The 16,140-nt window shown below is 54.1% G+C and overlaps 1 protein-coding gene across 3 annotated transcripts in view; it reads right to left on the reverse strand.

Annotated features, from left to right (window-relative positions):
* Window positions 1-2,091: 2,091 nt before the first annotated feature.
* The window catches only part of Lingo1 (leucine rich repeat and Ig domain containing 1), a 107,920-nt gene continuing 93,871 nt past the window's right edge, over window positions 2,092-16,140 (reverse strand). For 2 of the 3 annotated variants that reach the window (XM_032909340.1, XM_032909339.1), the window contains one exon: window positions 2,092-4,999. In XM_032909340.1, coding sequence (XP_032765231.1) covers window positions 3,143-4,987 — 1,845 coding nt within the window. In that variant the 5' untranslated portion in view covers window positions 4,988-4,999 and the 3' untranslated portion in view covers window positions 2,092-3,142. Of the gene's footprint in view, window positions 5,000-5,168; window positions 5,687-16,140 lie in introns of those variants that run through there. The other variant, XM_032909341.1, reaches the window with a different exon arrangement.

Here is a 16,140-nt window from a genome sequence, read left to right on the forward strand (position 1 = left end):
TCCAGGCCAGAGCCTGTGTGTCCTTGGTTGGATTCCCGCTGCTCCTGTGTCCCCTCCAGAGGCTGCTGGGCACAGAGAGTAGGCTCTCTAGCTTCCCTGAGATGCCTGTAAGCCCTAGCAAGGCTTACAACAATGGCGTAATTCACTGGCCTCTTCTGTGGTGACCCTTCCACAGTAGAAAGAGGCTGTGTCAAGATCCACCAACCTTTTAGCTTCCAAACAACACACTCTATCCTATGACCCTGGGTACTCCTCTCCCAAACTGATGTTTCCCAACCTGACAACAACCTGGGAATTTTCTGAAGTCCCTGAGTTTAGTGGGAACCATTTCTGCACCAGTAGCCAGGAGTAAATTAGGGCCTTGAACCCTATCACTTTCAGTGGCACCTGAGGTGTCCCAGAGATCTTGTGACAATTCTGCCCGCAGCCTCTCAGGAAGGAGGATGTACTAACTCAGCCTGCAGACTGGGTAGCAGAGGGCCTGGGTTCTGGTCCCTCTCAGGAGATGGCAGGCCTGCAGGGTTCTTAAAGCCTCATGCAACATGACTAACATCTTGGATACAGATCACTTACATCCTGCTTGACCGAGAAGCCCTGGGCCAGGCTGAGAAGGCTGTGGCTCTGAGAACCTAGAAGCAGGCCCTGGTCCTGTCACTTGAAGACTGACCAGCTTCGATTAAATTACTGGCATTCCTGGTCCTCACCCATGGTGTGCACACAGGAGATGGATGGATCATTACCACCCCCGCACCAGTCAACAGACACCTCATCCCTCTCAACAGCAAAAGCAATCAGATCGAGGCTAGGCATGGTGGCACATACCTCTAACCCAACACTCAGGAGGCAGAGGTAGGTGATAGGGTTCCAGGCCAGGTAGGGAGTGAGACCTGACTCAAGTACAAAGTAACTTTATTCTGCAGGTGAGAAACCGGCTTGGAGGACAATCGGGCCTAGCTAGTGAGTGACAGAATTAGACTCAGACCTGACCTTGGACCTCAGCACCTTCTAACCACTGAGTCCTGTAGGAGATCGCCAGAGGGCTCAAGCCTTGTCCAGAACCAGGGCAGTCCTGGCCAGTGGTTGGGAGGACAGGGCAAGGCTGGCTCTAGCCTTAGACATCAGCTAAGCTGGAGCAGAGTCCCAGCAGCGATGCCTGAGGAATGAATGAATGAATGAATGAATGAGTAAAGGACTGAGTGCTGACCCCAGGCTCTCTCACCCCCAGGCCTTGGCATGGACACCCTGCATCCTGGTGGTTTCCAGATTCTGAGGAATTGGCTTCCCTATTGTGCTCACGCAGCTTGGTCTGTGCTCCTTGGTCCCTGTATTGCTGTAGATTTATTTCCCTTAGCCAGTGGATGAATGGGAGGCAGGCCACCCAGGCCTACTTAGGGCCAAACTGAAGCTGTCCATAGGAGGAGAGGCCATAGTGGAGAGGCCAGGGACCTGGCCCATGTTCTCCCTGCCCACAGACACAAGGTGCAGTGAGAAGTAGGTCGGCTAACTGAGCTGCTGTTGGCTTTTCAGACAGGGCCCAAGGATGCTTTCTAGGGATGTGACAAACCACCACCTAACTTGTCACTCTGTTGCCCAGGGCAACCCTCTCCAGGCTGAGTTGGGAGCATTTAGAGTTGGTTTGAACTATACAGTGCAGGTGGAAGCTATTGTCTGGCTCTCCTGGTCAGCTCACGGGTAGTTGGGTCCCAGATCCAAATCCAAGAGACCTCTGCCAAGCCGGTGATAGGCCCCAGAGCATGGCTTAGCGGAAAGATTGAGAGCTGGTGACAGGATCAGTTTGCGCTGTCTTTAGGCTGCCCTAGAATGGCCTCTGACCCTGAGGACTGTACACAGGAAGTGGCATAGATCAGATATTCAATAAACACTTGCGAATAAGACCTGGAGAGAGCTGGTATTCCTAACTTTGTACATTGGCGTCTAGGGGGCCTCTCAGCCAGAGGTAGAAGAATCTATTAAGTTCTCCAGCCCAGCCAGTGTCCTAGGAGGAGCCTATCGAAGCCCCAGGAGCTGTCCCTCTCGCTCCCCAGCCCTGGGGATCCCATCCCACAATGAGAAAATAATGACCATAATGAGAGCAGTCACCCACACACATGTGCACAGCGCTTTACAGGTTACAAAGTGTTTCACATACATCATCTCATCAGTTCCTCACAACAGCCCTGTGAGGTAGGCAGGGCAGGGACAATGTTCCCATTTGTACAGATGTGGAGACTGAGGCCCAAGAGGGCCAGCGACCTGCTCGAGGTCACACAACAGTGAGCAGCAGAGCTGGGACCAGAGGAGAGGAGTCAGCCTGCCTCTGGCTCCTGACTCTTTCCGCCTACTGTGCTGTTCCCCAGGAGGACCCCAGCCCGTCCCAGCTTCAGCCACACCCGAGCCTGGCACCCACCTCCCCTTGGTAGTGCTGCCTGGCAGCCAGCAGACAAGCCCCACCCCCCGGGCAGTCCTATCCCGTTCCCTACTTCCAGCAAAAAGCCAGCTAGAGCTGGGCCCTGGAGCTGAGCTGCCACCAGGGCTCCAAATGGCGCCTAGCAGAGTGGGCCAGAGGGTGGGGCTGGAATCTCCTTCCCTGTTTTCCTGAGTGATCCCTCCCCACAGGGGAAGAGAAGAGAAAGGAGGAAGAGGAGGAGAAGGAGGAAGAGAAAAACAAGAAACTGAGTTGGAAGAAGGCCCTGGAGCCATCAGGACGTCAAAAGTTTGCATTCCGACTAGCTATAGGAAATAGTTTTTTTTTCTTTTTTTATTATTTCAAGTTTTCATAAAAATCCATTAATTATTGAAACCCAAGTTACAGAGGAAGTTTGTAACTTTTTTTTTTTTTAATTGAATTATTGACTCTGCCGCGTGTCGGTTCGTCGGCTTTGGATTCGTCTGTCAACTCTGGCCCCTATGTAGGCGGGGTCCTCAGGCCTGGCCTTCTGAAATCCTGGTAGAAGGAGGGCAGGCGGTGAGGGCGAGGCTGGCGTGGCAGCGGGGGCGCGTGGGGGGAGGGGGAGAGTGTGTGAGGAGGGCAGGGAAGAGGTGGGAAGGCCTGGGGGTGAGTGGGCAGCAGCCAGGCACCTTCCCTGCCCAGTGTTCCCCCGGAAGTGGGGGGGGGTCCCTGCGCCCCCACCCTGCCCCATCCTCATATCATCTTCATGTTGAACTTGCGGGGTGCATCAGCTGAGCTGATGCCTGCGTCCGATTTCCGGGGCACATATTCAATTTCGATGTTGTGCTTTGTGTTGCCTTTGCCCCGGCTCCATAGAAACAGCAGCACCAGGCAGAATAGGACCACGCCCAGGAAGGAGATGAAGCCCATGGTGGTGGCGATGATGAGCGTCTTGATGTCGAAGGGGAAAGGCACAGTGGCGCGGGTGCTGTTGGCCTCTCCCTCGCCTGGCTGGTTGGAGATGAAGGCGAAGGTCTTGTTGGGTTGATGGGGCCAGTCAGGCGAGTAGCTGCGCACATGCAAGTGGGCGGGCATGGAGTCGTTGCCGCCTGCATTGGCTGCGATGCACAGGTACGTGCCGTTGTCCTGTACCTGGGCGTAGCGCACCTCCAGCGTGCCATCAGGGAAGACTGTGAGCCGCCCATTGCTCTTGGCCGAGACCAAGTGCTTGCGGGGTGAGAGCCAAAGGATAGCTGGTGGAGGGTCGCCATCTGCCCGGCATACGAACTGCACCGTGTGGCCCTCATCTACAAACACCTGCTGTGCCTTGCGGTCCCGGATGTGGGCCCGGCGGCAGGTGAAGTAGTTGGGTAGGAGCACATCGGGGAAGTCCTTGAACTCCTTACCCTGGACGAACTCAGGTGTGGCGCAGGTGGGCTGCTGCCTGTTGAAGTTGAGCCGCCAGCGGCGCCGGAACACCCACAGCAGCCGGCAGTCACAGGCCAGTGGGTTGGAGTCCAGGATGAGCGTCTCCAGGTTGCCCACCGAGTGGAAGGCTGACTCCTCCAGGGTGGTCAGCTGGTTGCCAGAGACATTGAGCACACGCAGGTAATTGAGCCCACGAAAGGCGTAGGGCTCCACCACGGCCAGCTGCCCGCCCACCAGTTGGATCTCTTGCAACCGCAGCAGCTCATGCAGCATGGAGCCCTCGATTGTACCGATGGGGTTGTAGGAAAGATTGAGGAAACGGAGATAGACCAGGTGGCGCACTGCCAGATAGGGCACGGCTGTCAGGTTGCAGTGCGTGATAGATAGGGATGTCAGGTTGAGGCCGTAGAGGCAGTTGGGGGTCATGGTGTCCAGGTAGGGCCAGTGGGAGATCTCTAAGACCTTGAGTCGGTACAGCCTCTTGAAGGAGTAGTCCCGGATGGCATTGATGTTGAGGTGTCGTAGCCGCAGGACAATGAGGCCATGCAGGTGGGAGAGTGCCTCAGTGGGGATGGAGGTCAGATTGCATTTCTCCAGCGTCAGCTGTTCCAGGCTGTTGAGGCCGCTGAAGGCTCGATGGGAGATGTAGACGAGGTCATTGTCGCCGACCTCCAGCGACTTGAGGTTGTATAGGTCTTGGAACATGTAGTCTAGCAGGATGACGATCTTGTTCTCGCTGATGTCCAGCTTGGTCAAGTTGCTGAGGCCGGTGAAGACGCCCAGCGGGATGAGCTTCAGGCGGTTGCTGCGAAGCCCCAGCGTCCTCAGGTTGAAGAGGTTGTTGAAGGCGCCCGGCTCCACGGCGCTCACGATGTTCTCATTGAGTTCTAGCTCCTCCAGGTGTGGGAAACTGGCAAACTCGTCCTGGTTGAGTGTCTTGATGCGGTTTTTGCCCAGATCCAGCAGGCGAGTCTCGGTGGGGATGCCCTCGGGCACCGCCACAAAGCGCTTGCGGTGACAGAGCACTGCTCGGTCCTGCGCTGAGCACTCGCAGCGGGGCGGGCAGCCGGTGGCGGAGCCTGACAGCACAGAGCCCAGGACCAGCAGGAGGATGGGCTGCCAGCAGGCCAGGAGGGGGCTGGGCATGCTTCTCATACCCCCTGCCAGCATCCTCTCGCTCACCTGCAGCCGGAAGCAAGCACAGGACAAAGGTGGCGATGAGCAGGCAGTGCTGGGATAGACCCCGCCCCACCCCCATCCCAGATGGAAAGGTTGTGGAAGGAGGGGCAGTGCCATCTCGTTTAGGGTTCACTGGCAGTTCACTCTAGGCATGTCCTGAGTCTCAACTCACCCAGGGCTTCCTCGGGGATAAAGCCAGCCTTGGTGAGCTACTCTGATTCACAGAGGATCAAAGGGCTCCAGGCCAGGTTTCTGGAAATAGTCCTGAGGAGGAAGGAAGAACGCAAATGGACCCAGCCCACGGGGCACGCCTCCCTGCCAGACACCATCGGACTTTCCGCCCAACTCTGCCACGGAGTCCGGGGAGGCTTAGAAGCCCTGTGTACCTGTAGGAGACACCAAATCTGCTCCAGGATGGGGCTCTGCCCAGAAGCCAGGACCCAGTCAGAGAGCCTCTGCAGAAAGATCCCACTGGGGATCCCGTGGGTCCTGTGAGCCCTGGAGCACCTCTTCTACAAGGGTCTACCCCTGACTGCATCAGCTACTCAGCCCAGGGCATGAATGCTTCCTGCTTCCTGGCCTTAAGCCTGCCATTCTTCCTAAAATGTCATTTCTCTAGACTGCAGGAATCCTGGCTTGAAGACCCAGTAAGTCTGGGGCTTTCCTCATCCCTGAGATGCAGGCTGTCCCGCTTCAGAAGTCCTGCCCATTCACCTCTCTGGGTTTCCATCATCTCTTCCTCTTCTGGAGTTAACGGTTTGACCTCCGAGACCAGGGCAGACAGTTTTACCCACCCACACTGTACCACCTAGTGTGCCAGGCTGGTGAAGGCTGGGTCCCAAGACTGAACTTGGTGGGAGGCGACAGAGAGATGGGAGTGGGAGCTGCTGGAGGCTGCAGGTGGACCGATCCAGAAGTGTGCAGGAACCAACCCTGCAGAGCTTTCCCATTCCTGGTGCTGCCTGCCCTTGTCCTCTGTGGGAACTGGCTTGGCGATGGGGTGGGGAGGAACCAAGAGGTGTTCAGGGATGGACCAAAGCAATGGTCCACTACAGCCTTCTGCCACAGAGATGAAAACCGTCTGCTGCCCATCACCCTTGCCTCTGGCCCTAGTGGGCTGCACTGCTGCATGCTGTCCAGTACTCATGGCTCTGTAGAGCCTCCTGCAGCATGGGGAGGCCAGGCTTGGGAATTCTATCTGTGTCCAATCTGTGTTCTTCCTCACCTCTTGACACAGCTTCTGCCCTCAAGCCACAATTTATCATAGTTGTCATCCATGGCAACTGAGGCTCCGAGAGACCGTGACTGTCACTCAACCACTAGCGGGGACCAGTGTAGACTGGAAGCTCCAGCTCCACACACTTTCAATGCTCTACCGGTCTCCAAGAGCTGACAGGTACTTCCTGGTTGTTGATCGACTAAGTGACTGATTAACCAGAGAGAACTCATGGTGTCATTGACATGTTATGGAATCTGCACAGTTTTGTTATCCCCAAGGGCTTTGTCACCCACCCCCTTCCTCCCCCTCATTCTCTCTCCGGATCCGTCTGTGTCTGAGCCTCTCCCTACCCTGCCCCCACAGGACTATTTTCCACAGTCACACACACTCCAGTGACCCACCAGAAAAGCAAACATCCTGACAGGCAATCAATAAGTAATTGGGCCAGCAGCTGGGGCTGGTGTGGGTGTGAGGCTGGGGACCTCAGGAGGTAAATAGGACTTTTATTGTCCATCTCAGTCAGGCCTGGGCTAGCCTGGGAGCTGCCGGAGAAGAGGAGGAAGTAGGGAGATGGGAAGAGTAAGGACGCCGAGATGTTGGCAAACCCTTCATGCACATGTGTACAGCATCTGAATCTACCCATCACCGCCCACCCCACAAAGCCACACACTGTCCCCACTTGGCCCTGCACACCCAGCCTCTAAGCCATTTCCTTTTGGGGAACTGTCCCAAAGGCCTTTTCATCCTTCCACGCCAAAGACCACCTCCCCGACAAAGTCATCTGTGAGTCGCTCAGATGTCATCGCTTGCCTACAACGCAGAGACACTTGAGTCTTCCTAGTAGTGGCATGTGATTGTGGTGTGTCTCACCTCATTCCAAATGACAGTCGGCCTGACTGAGAGAAAACTTCAGGTGAAAGAGGATGGCAGGAAAAGAGGAGGGGGTGGTAGGGGGTGATGCCATGCAAAAGGAAAAGGGGGGAGAGTGTCCTGGCAGCTGAACAAAGTGGGAAACAGATTCCAACGCCTCAGCCTATGCCCGCTCTCCAGCCACCACGTGACATATGTTCAACTCTGGGTCACACTGCTACTGTCCCCGCAGAGGCTGTGTCACCTGCCATCGGGAATTGCCCAAGAACTCACGCTGTGTGGAAGGCAACATGTGATCAAGAAGAGGTTGCTATGGGGAATGGAAATCCCTCTGCCAGGGCCACTGAACTAGGAAACCTGGGAAAAGCTGGGCAGCCTTGCCCTGTACAGCTACCATTCCAAGCCAGGCCGTTAGCCACAGAATAGCAGGCCATGTGCCATGAGGTCAGATGTAAGCCCCGAATTGCCTCTTCTGTGTGTGAGCACATATGTGTGTGAGTGCATGTTTATATGTGTGCACGTGGAGGCCAGAGGTCAACGTCAGGTGGCGCCTTCTCTCACTTTCCACCTTATACCTTCACACAACAGCTCTCACTGAGTCTGGCATTTACCAATTCAGCTGGACTGGTTGACCAACAAGCTCTGGGGATCCCTGTCCTTACCTCCCCAGCACTGGGATTGCAGGTAAACACCACCGTACTTGGCACTTTAGGTGGGATCTGAACCCAGGCCTCATGTTTTCATGGTAAGCATTTTACAGACTGGGCTATCTCCCCGGCCTGTCAACCTCCGTCTTTTACAGGTGGCTGTCCTGAAAGGTAGGGAAACTGAGGCCCCGAGAGGCTAGAGTACCTGCTCATACCAGCACAGTGGCAGCAGAGCATGCTGAGTGTAGGCTTCTAGACACACAGTCCTACAGGGTGTGTTGGGGTCACCCAGGCTGCTGAGCGGGCAGTGTGTAACTCATCCCCGGGACCTGGCGGCCCAAGGCTGCTCCCGTACTTTTCAGGGTGCTTTATGCTTTTTAATCAGTGCTTTAATTCCGATCCTTGCCCCCTGAAGGGCTTCTCATGAGGGCAAGAACTCAAAATTGGAACAATAAATACAAAGAAAATAAACATCAGAGACAGGCAGGTGGCAGATAGAGGATCGCAGTGCCCAGGGCGTGATGCCCAGACCCTGCAGTAGCCTGAATCCTCCCCAAAGTGAGGCTGGGAAGCAGTTGAGTTATCAGTGTAGCTCAAGATGGGGCTCTGAACTTTCCCTGCAGCAGGGCTGCCACACCTTTCCTAATGTCCCGGGGTAGACATGGCCTGGCTCAGACACTGCTGCCTGACACTGGTCATTTGCAGTTCTCCAGCCTGTGGGTTACCCTGGGCAATGCCTGCTCTTCCTAGCCCTCTTCATGGATCAACAGACACTGGGTTTCAGAGTCTCATGGAACTGACACCCAAAATGCTGGACAGTGAAACATCCTTGTCTGCAGACAGAGGAGGGTGAAGACATGAGCGGAAGTTTCATCAGGGCTGGGAGGGTCTATGTGAGCCCCAGGCTGCTCAGCTCCCCTGATGGGAGCTCCTTCACACTGGGACTCTGGTGGGGAGAACGGCTGGTGGTGGAGGAAAGGGTGTGGAATTCCTCACAACGTGGGCTGGGCCCACGTTGCCCCATAGGCAGTGTCTGATGGCTTCTGGGTGCAGCACTAAGCCAGGCTCACAAAGCTTGTCAGAAATCGGAAGGGACTAACACTGGGGAAGAGCAGCTGTAGGCTGCATGGATGGAGCTTTTCACACCACCTCAGAAACCCAGGAGACAGGGGTCTCAAGGGCATTTTGCACTCATTTTACAGTCGAGAAACCAAGGTGCAGGAAGGGACTCACTTGCACCAGCATGAGGCCACAAAGCCAGGAGGCAACAGCACTCTGTCCCTCTGGTGGGCCTGCTGGTCTTGGGAGAGCCAGCTGCCTGGTGTGTGTGTGTGTGTGTGTGTGTGTGTGTGTGTGTGTGTGTGTGTGTGTGTGTGTTGTGTGCACACGCACAAGCGTGCACAAGTGTGCACACACCTGTTCAAGGGCACGCATGAGGGTCCTATTAAAATGTGGCCCGGAGAAGCAGGAATCTGCTGGTCCTCAGAGAGCCATGTATTTAGCCCTTGCAGTACATGGGCCACCTGGCATGTGTTTAGTGATTGATTCTCCACTTGGCTGCCTGGGAATCCACACCCCTGTTTGGACCCAAATCTCTCTTCCTTTGGGATAAGCTGCAGCATGGGTGGAAGGCTTAGGTATGCTGGGCTCTCTGTTGGTATCTCACGGTGTTCACTCAGCATTCCTTAGGAGTGGCAGCACCCTGGACTTCTGGGCACATTGCTTTTGGGCACAGGAAGGTCTGTGGTGTGGCAGAGTTGGCAGGCTAGCTAGAGGACTCCCTAGAGTACTCAGCCTCACTATCCATAAAGGACCACGTGGAAGGGAAGAGGGGCGACAGAAGAGAGTCACATGGGCTTCATAGGATGGATCAGGGAGGCAGAAAGACAAGCGGGTGGTGGGTGAGAGATGGGCACAGGGACAGGGAAGTGGCAAAATGGCAACAGGAAGGGAGAGATTCAGGCTTGGTGGTGTGTGTCTTTAATCCCAGCACCAGGGAGGCGGAGGCAGGCGGGTCTTTGTGAGTTCTAGGCTAGCCTGGTCTGTACAGCCAGAGTGACACAGTGAAAGCCCGCAAAACAAGGTATCAGCAGTGGGTGGACCCAGAGCCTGCACAGGGACCATGTGTGTGACCTCTACCTCACACTGTATGGCGTCCAGTTGTCAGACTGGGGCCTGTTAACCTAGCCTGTTCTCACCACTGCCCCTGCAGGGGATGTGACCAGCTAGCCATCTTTAGATGGGCAGACGGAAGCTAATGAGGAAGTGGGGGGACTCAGTCACCAAAGAACAAAAGAAGCCAGGTAGAGCCTGGGCCTCTCAAGGCAGCTTTGCTCCCAGTTGCTGGCTTGCTGGGGCCTTTTTTGTCTTCAGCCTCAGTGGATCCATGTTAAGCATGATATTGCCAGTTACATGTTGCCTGTTCAATGGCAGCTAGGACCAAGAGGCTGGGGCAGCATAGTACCCTTCTAGAGACATTCCACAGCAACCTGCTGGTTCTCCTCAACATGGCGGGTCTGTAAAACTTTCAGTATCCAGCTGGTCGGGCCTCTCCTCTTGTGGGGCCTCTCTGGAGCACTGCTCCTAGTCTCCCTCCTTCTCCCTTTCTCTATGGCCCCCAGATTAACATGCTAAGGTGGATTTCATTCAACTCTGCACTCCTAGCCTCTCCCACCTCAACTAGTCAAAGAATCACACCACTCTTGGGGCAGCCCCTGAAACACTAGGCATAGGATCAACCCTGTCCCCGGACACCTAATCTAGGCTCACGAAGGTATTCGGAAAGAGAAGTAGAGAGGGCAGAGAAAGGAAGGTATGATAGAGGAGGTGGTTTGTGGCCAGGCCAATCTGAAAGCTTGTAAGACTCCCACTGGGGCTCTCATGCCCCAAATCCTGGCCCAGTCCCTGGGCTCCTTTAAGGCACTCCATTCTGGCTGTTCTGACTCATCCCTGCCGAGGCGTGAATGGCTGATAATGGTTCAAGGAGGGAGCTGCTAATGGGGGGGATGTAGTGTTAGTCTGCAGGGCTAGGCTGAGAGCCCAGGAGCAGGCCACCTGGGCCCAGGGGAGGGGGACCCTGAGAGGAGGATCAGCAACTAGACTGAGCTGTGAAGAAGTGCTGTCTTGGCTGGAACAGCCCAGAGTGTCCTCTTCTGGCTGCACTCACCCCTAGCTACCTCCTTCACCCCCAACAGGAGAGAGAAATCAACCTGGAAGAAAATTGAGGTCACGTCCTTTGTCGTGCATAATTCTTTATTTTCCTCCAGCTCTTGATTCTGGCAAAGACTTGCTAGGCTCCCAAGGTGTTATGTGCACATGGGTAGTAGGTGACACACACAGAGAAAACACTAGTATACATGTGTGATACAGAGAGAACACCAAAGCGTTTATGGGTGAGGGATCACCTGGCCGGGTTCCACCAGCCCTGCAAGCCTCTCTGGCACCCTGGGAAATTCAGTCTTTTCCCTAATGTGTTTACCTGGCTTGTGGCTGAAGGACACCAATGGGACGAACTGCTTACCTATCAGCCTAGGTCAAGTGAGGTCAGGCCAATCTCCAGGCACCTTGGCTGTCCTGAACTCCCTGGGCTGCCCTGGACAAGCATCTGGCCCCTGAGTGCAGGGGAGAGAGGCCCCTGCCCACTTCACCCAAGCACAGCCTGTCTCAGGAGCCGCCAGCCTTCCGGCAAGCCCACAACCTCAGGCCATTTGTGGGATAAATTATGAATTTTAATTGTCAAAGCATCTTAGTGTTTAAAGGCTTCTATATATAGGGCCTAGAGAAAGTCAGCTATGGTGACCAAGGGCTCACTGGCTGTATCCTGAATCCCAGCCAGGGCACCTCATCCTGCTGTGTGATCCTGGGGGACGACAGGATGGCTTTTGGAGCTTGCCGTTCACTTTACAGGGTCACCTGTGCTGGGCCTGCCTCATTAGAGAGCACTCCCTTTTTTGAATGGGAACTGTCCCCTAGGTGAAGAGATGCTGGCCAAGCCTAGGTGAGGTGATGATAGAGAAACTCATAGGGAAACCCAGGACTTGCACCTCCATGTGACCCTTCTGATCTGAGATGCTAATCTACACCCTCAGGGACAGAAAGGCACCCATAAAGCCCCCCAGCCCATCCTCCATCCAAGCAGGAATACAGCTATTCCATCCTCTTACTCCCTGGGGCCTCTCAAGATGCCCCAGCTTACTACCATCTACAGAACCCCAAGCCTTGAGAGAGATGAGCATAGATCCACATGTTGGAGCAGGCCAAACTTGAGGGGAAGCAGCAGGGACTGGGGTGAGCCAGCAGTTGGATCAATATGGTGATGGATGCTGGGAACCTCCTGGAGGGCACCTGGCATCGGGTGTCCTATGGAAAGAACATCTACCTATTCAGACCAGGGAGATTCCATGGGTGGAAAGTTGGAAACAGCTAGTTACATCAGTGCATGCCTTTAATCTTAGCACTTGGGAAGCAGAGGCAGGGGGATCTCTGTGAGTTTGAGGACAGCTTGTTCAACCTAGTTCCAGGCCACCCAACACTATATAGAGTAATCCAAAATACTGGAAACACAGAGAGGAACTGTGAATCTGTTCAATGTCACGGCGCGGTAGGAACTCTGGATAATCTAGACTCTGCCTCACCTTCCATAGTGTCCTACAAGATGTGCAGACAAAGCAGAGTAGCTCACACACAGCCAGTCAACTGGCATTATCTTCACAATCACTTAGGAGGCTGGTATGCTTCTTCCAGTTCTCCTGATCAGGGAGCCGAGAGAGGCACAGAGAAATCATATCATTTCTGAAAGTCACACAGCAACAAAGGGCAGAGCTGGGGTTGGCTCTACCTCTGCTTGTCTTGACAGCTCTTCTAGAGACCTGCAAACTCTTGAAGTGCTCTTACCCCCTGAGACCATAATCTCTCCATTTGCAAAGGGGTTGGAAGACTCCTGTGGCCTCACCAGGCTGGACACAAAGCTCATGAAGACGGAAGAGAGGCATTTATACTGAGCATGTACTAAGCATGATGGCCTCACTGGCCCTGAGCACATCAACCCCACTGAACTTATGAGCAAACTGAGGTTGGGGTGTTAGGTCAAGGCCCTGAGCCAGTCTGAATCCAGAGGAACCGCATCTTGGAGACCACCATACAGATGAGGAAATTCGGTCTAAGAGCGCCAGGGACTGCCCACTATCGCAGGCCTAGCTTTTTTGTACACAGTTACTACTTTCTCTGCCATTCCAATGTGGCCATATATCTCATGGTGGCGCCAGGTCATGGGTGAATGATGGCTTTGGACACTCATGCTTCACAAAAGGGGGAAACCAAAACCCTGATACATCATAAAGCAAGATCTGCTGACTTATTTATGTCACGGTTAGACAACCTTTAAATAAAAACACCACACTCTTCCTAGCATTGGCTGGTCAAGTTCTCTCTGCTCAGTCCTGGCCAGCCCCTTGCAAACGCCCATTCTTCCCACATGGTAAACTGAGCTCATGCCAGGGGGCTGGTAGATCCTCTGGTCAGACACAGGCTATGCTGGGCCCTGCACAGTTGGGTGACCACTAAGTTGCCATGACACAGTCCACACGAGGTGAGAACCATTGCAAATCTCTAAGAACAGTGTCAAGGCTGAAGATATCAAGTGTCCATGGCTGGCACAGAGAGATAAGCCAGGACAGTGGGTGGAATCAGACAACAGGGAGGTGGATGAGCAGCTTGCCCTGGCCTCACTGTGAGCGGCCTGTCTTAGGATGCATGCAAGCAGAGGCCTTTCTGGAAGCTGCATCTCATCGGCCTCTCTTGGCTCTGAGATATCCACATCCTGGATCCAAGCCAAGGGACTAGAGATACCCCCCCATATCTGCAGGCCTGCTCACTCAGGACCATGTGGAAAAGGGATGCTGGCTAGGCCCCTGCCCCCTCTCCAGGCAGAGAGTGACTCTCCGCAGAGGACAGCAGCAAAGGAGGTGGTAGGGAGAGATTAATTCCCTGAAACGGAAAAAAAAAATAGAAAAACACACACACACACCACACACCCTAATAACATGTAATAAGAGGTTGGAGATGAGGAACAATGCCCTGGTAATGTCACCCTGGCGGCAATCAATTTGGGTGTCACATGAAATAGGCATAATTATTCCGCCAGCCCTGGCGCTTGTCTCTAACCAGCTCCAGGGGCCCAGGCCTGGGCGGGAAGGCGGGTGAAATCAATTGTGTGTACACCGGGCTGGCAGGGAAGTTACTCCAACTTAGCCTGTCAGCACCTGGCTTCTTAGCTCCTCTGCTGAGCCTTGTGGTTTAGGGACCCTCGGGTAACCAGGAGCCATCTTGCTCAGTCACCCTTCATTCATTGCACGGGCAAGAGCCATCAGAGAGGGCGCCTCAGAAAGTTGCGAATGCACACATCTGGTTATCCAGCTGTTGGTCACCACATCCTTCCCGTCACCAGTGCCAGCCTCATGTCAGTGCGATGGCGCAGGAAGGGGATCTTCAGAGAGCTGAGCACAGGCTCCCTGTACCTCCTGAGCTAGGACAGTCCTTTCCACCCTGAAGTAGACCAGAGACACTGGGTCTCCCAGAATTGCTTTCCTTTTGTTCTTGCTGCACAGGGACATAAGCCTTGCTCTGCCTTCCGTGGGGTCCCCTCCCACCACTCCTGTCCACGCAAGCTCAGAATTTTTACAGACAATACCGCCATGCCAGAGGAAACTGACCTTCGTGGGGGAAGAGGGGAAAAACCACTGAGTGAACATCTGACCCACACTGGGTGCTGCCTGCCCCAACCCCCTTTCATACACTACCAACCTTGAGTCCCAGAAACACAAATCGAGGCTATAATGAAATCCCACTTTGCACTCATTCAATCCAGAAGAAAAAAATCAAGACAGCCGACAGACAGCGTGGAGTTGTCTGGGGATGGGGAGCAGTGGGAGTGGCCACCCTCTGTGGCGGGGGCTGGGGGGTGAAGTGGTCCAACCAATTTGGAAAACACATCGGCACAGTTCCCAGGAAAGCACCGTTCCCAGGAAAGCTGAACAGGAACATGTCATGCAGGCCAACAGTTCAGGGCACTTCCCACACTGCCTGCCTGGGGAGACAGGGAGAGGGGGTTTGTGGCAGCCCTCAGTAACAGGAAGAGTAGCTCTCAGAGCCAGAAAGAGTAACAGCCCAAATGCTCACCGATAGGAGGGCCAGGAATACACTGTGTTACATTCAAGTGACAACCAAATCCATCAGGGAAAAATGAATGGGTGCTGAATAACCACTACCATTTGCAACGACGTGATAATGAGTGAAAAAGCCAGTTCCAGAGGACTGTATTTGTTTATGCTTTATAGAGAGCTAAAAAAAAAAAAAAATAACTAAAAATGCCCGAGTTCTTCTATAGCTAAATAGATTGTTTTGTTTCGGGGCTGGGAATTGAACCCAGAGCATCAGGCACATTAGACAGGTGTCCTACCATTGAGCCACAGCCTCAGCCCCAAGGGCAAGAAGCAAGAGAAATCTAGGCACACAATGTAGGGTGGTAATTGTCTCAGTAAAAGGAGCCGAGGGTGAGGTGTGGAGAAGTACGCCGGAAGAGAAGTCTGATCGCTGCAGACGGTGAGTTGGGTCACATGTTCACTATGCTATCACGAGCACTACTACGATTTATTTTATTCATTATTTTTGTCACTATGTGTAGCCTTGGCTAGAACAAAACTTACTATGTAGACCAGACTGGCCTTGAATTCACAGAGATCCACCGGCCTCCGCCTCCCAAGGGCTGGTATGTCGGGGGTGTGTCACCACGCCTTGGCAAGTACTACTATCTTTAATACGAATGCCTGGATCAACAAGTTAGCCGGCTAGGCCTGGACCAGTAGGCACAGCTTCCACCCATGGTCAGGAGGAGAGCACTTTAGAGTGAGCTCACGCCTCCAAGATGGGGGCCTTTGACAGGTCACTCCGCCCTTCTGTTTGTTTTCTCACCTATAAAACCACATCGCAGCACCACCTACAATGAGAAAACCGGAAGCACATCGCTGATATAAACTGAGTAGCTGGTGCTCAGTAAGCACTCACTGTGCGCTCTGCATCCATCTAAGCGCACTCATTGTGTGTGTCAGCACACTTAATTGCCACCACCTCCACTAAGGTAGAGACTGGTTAACTCCACTTTACTGGAAGGGACATGGAGGCCCAGAGAAGTTAAGTAAGTTACCCAAAGTCACAGAACTTGGCAGTGGTGGAGCTGAGGCCTGAAGCAGGCCTCTGGCTCCCAGGTCCACTCTCACCGTGAGGTGGGTGACACTGGGGACGCTGTACACTCAGCAGAGCCTCTATTGGCCCACGGCACTCGGAGATAAGCACTTATCCATTCCTCACACAGAGGTCAGAATCAAGAGGCCTCAAATGTGTTTAGAAGTGAC

This window comes from Rattus rattus, chromosome 8, assembly GCF_011064425.1.
Source record: "Rattus rattus isolate New Zealand chromosome 8, Rrattus_CSIRO_v1, whole genome shotgun sequence".
NCBI classification, from domain to species: Eukaryota; Metazoa; Chordata; class Mammalia; order Rodentia; family Muridae; genus Rattus; species Rattus rattus.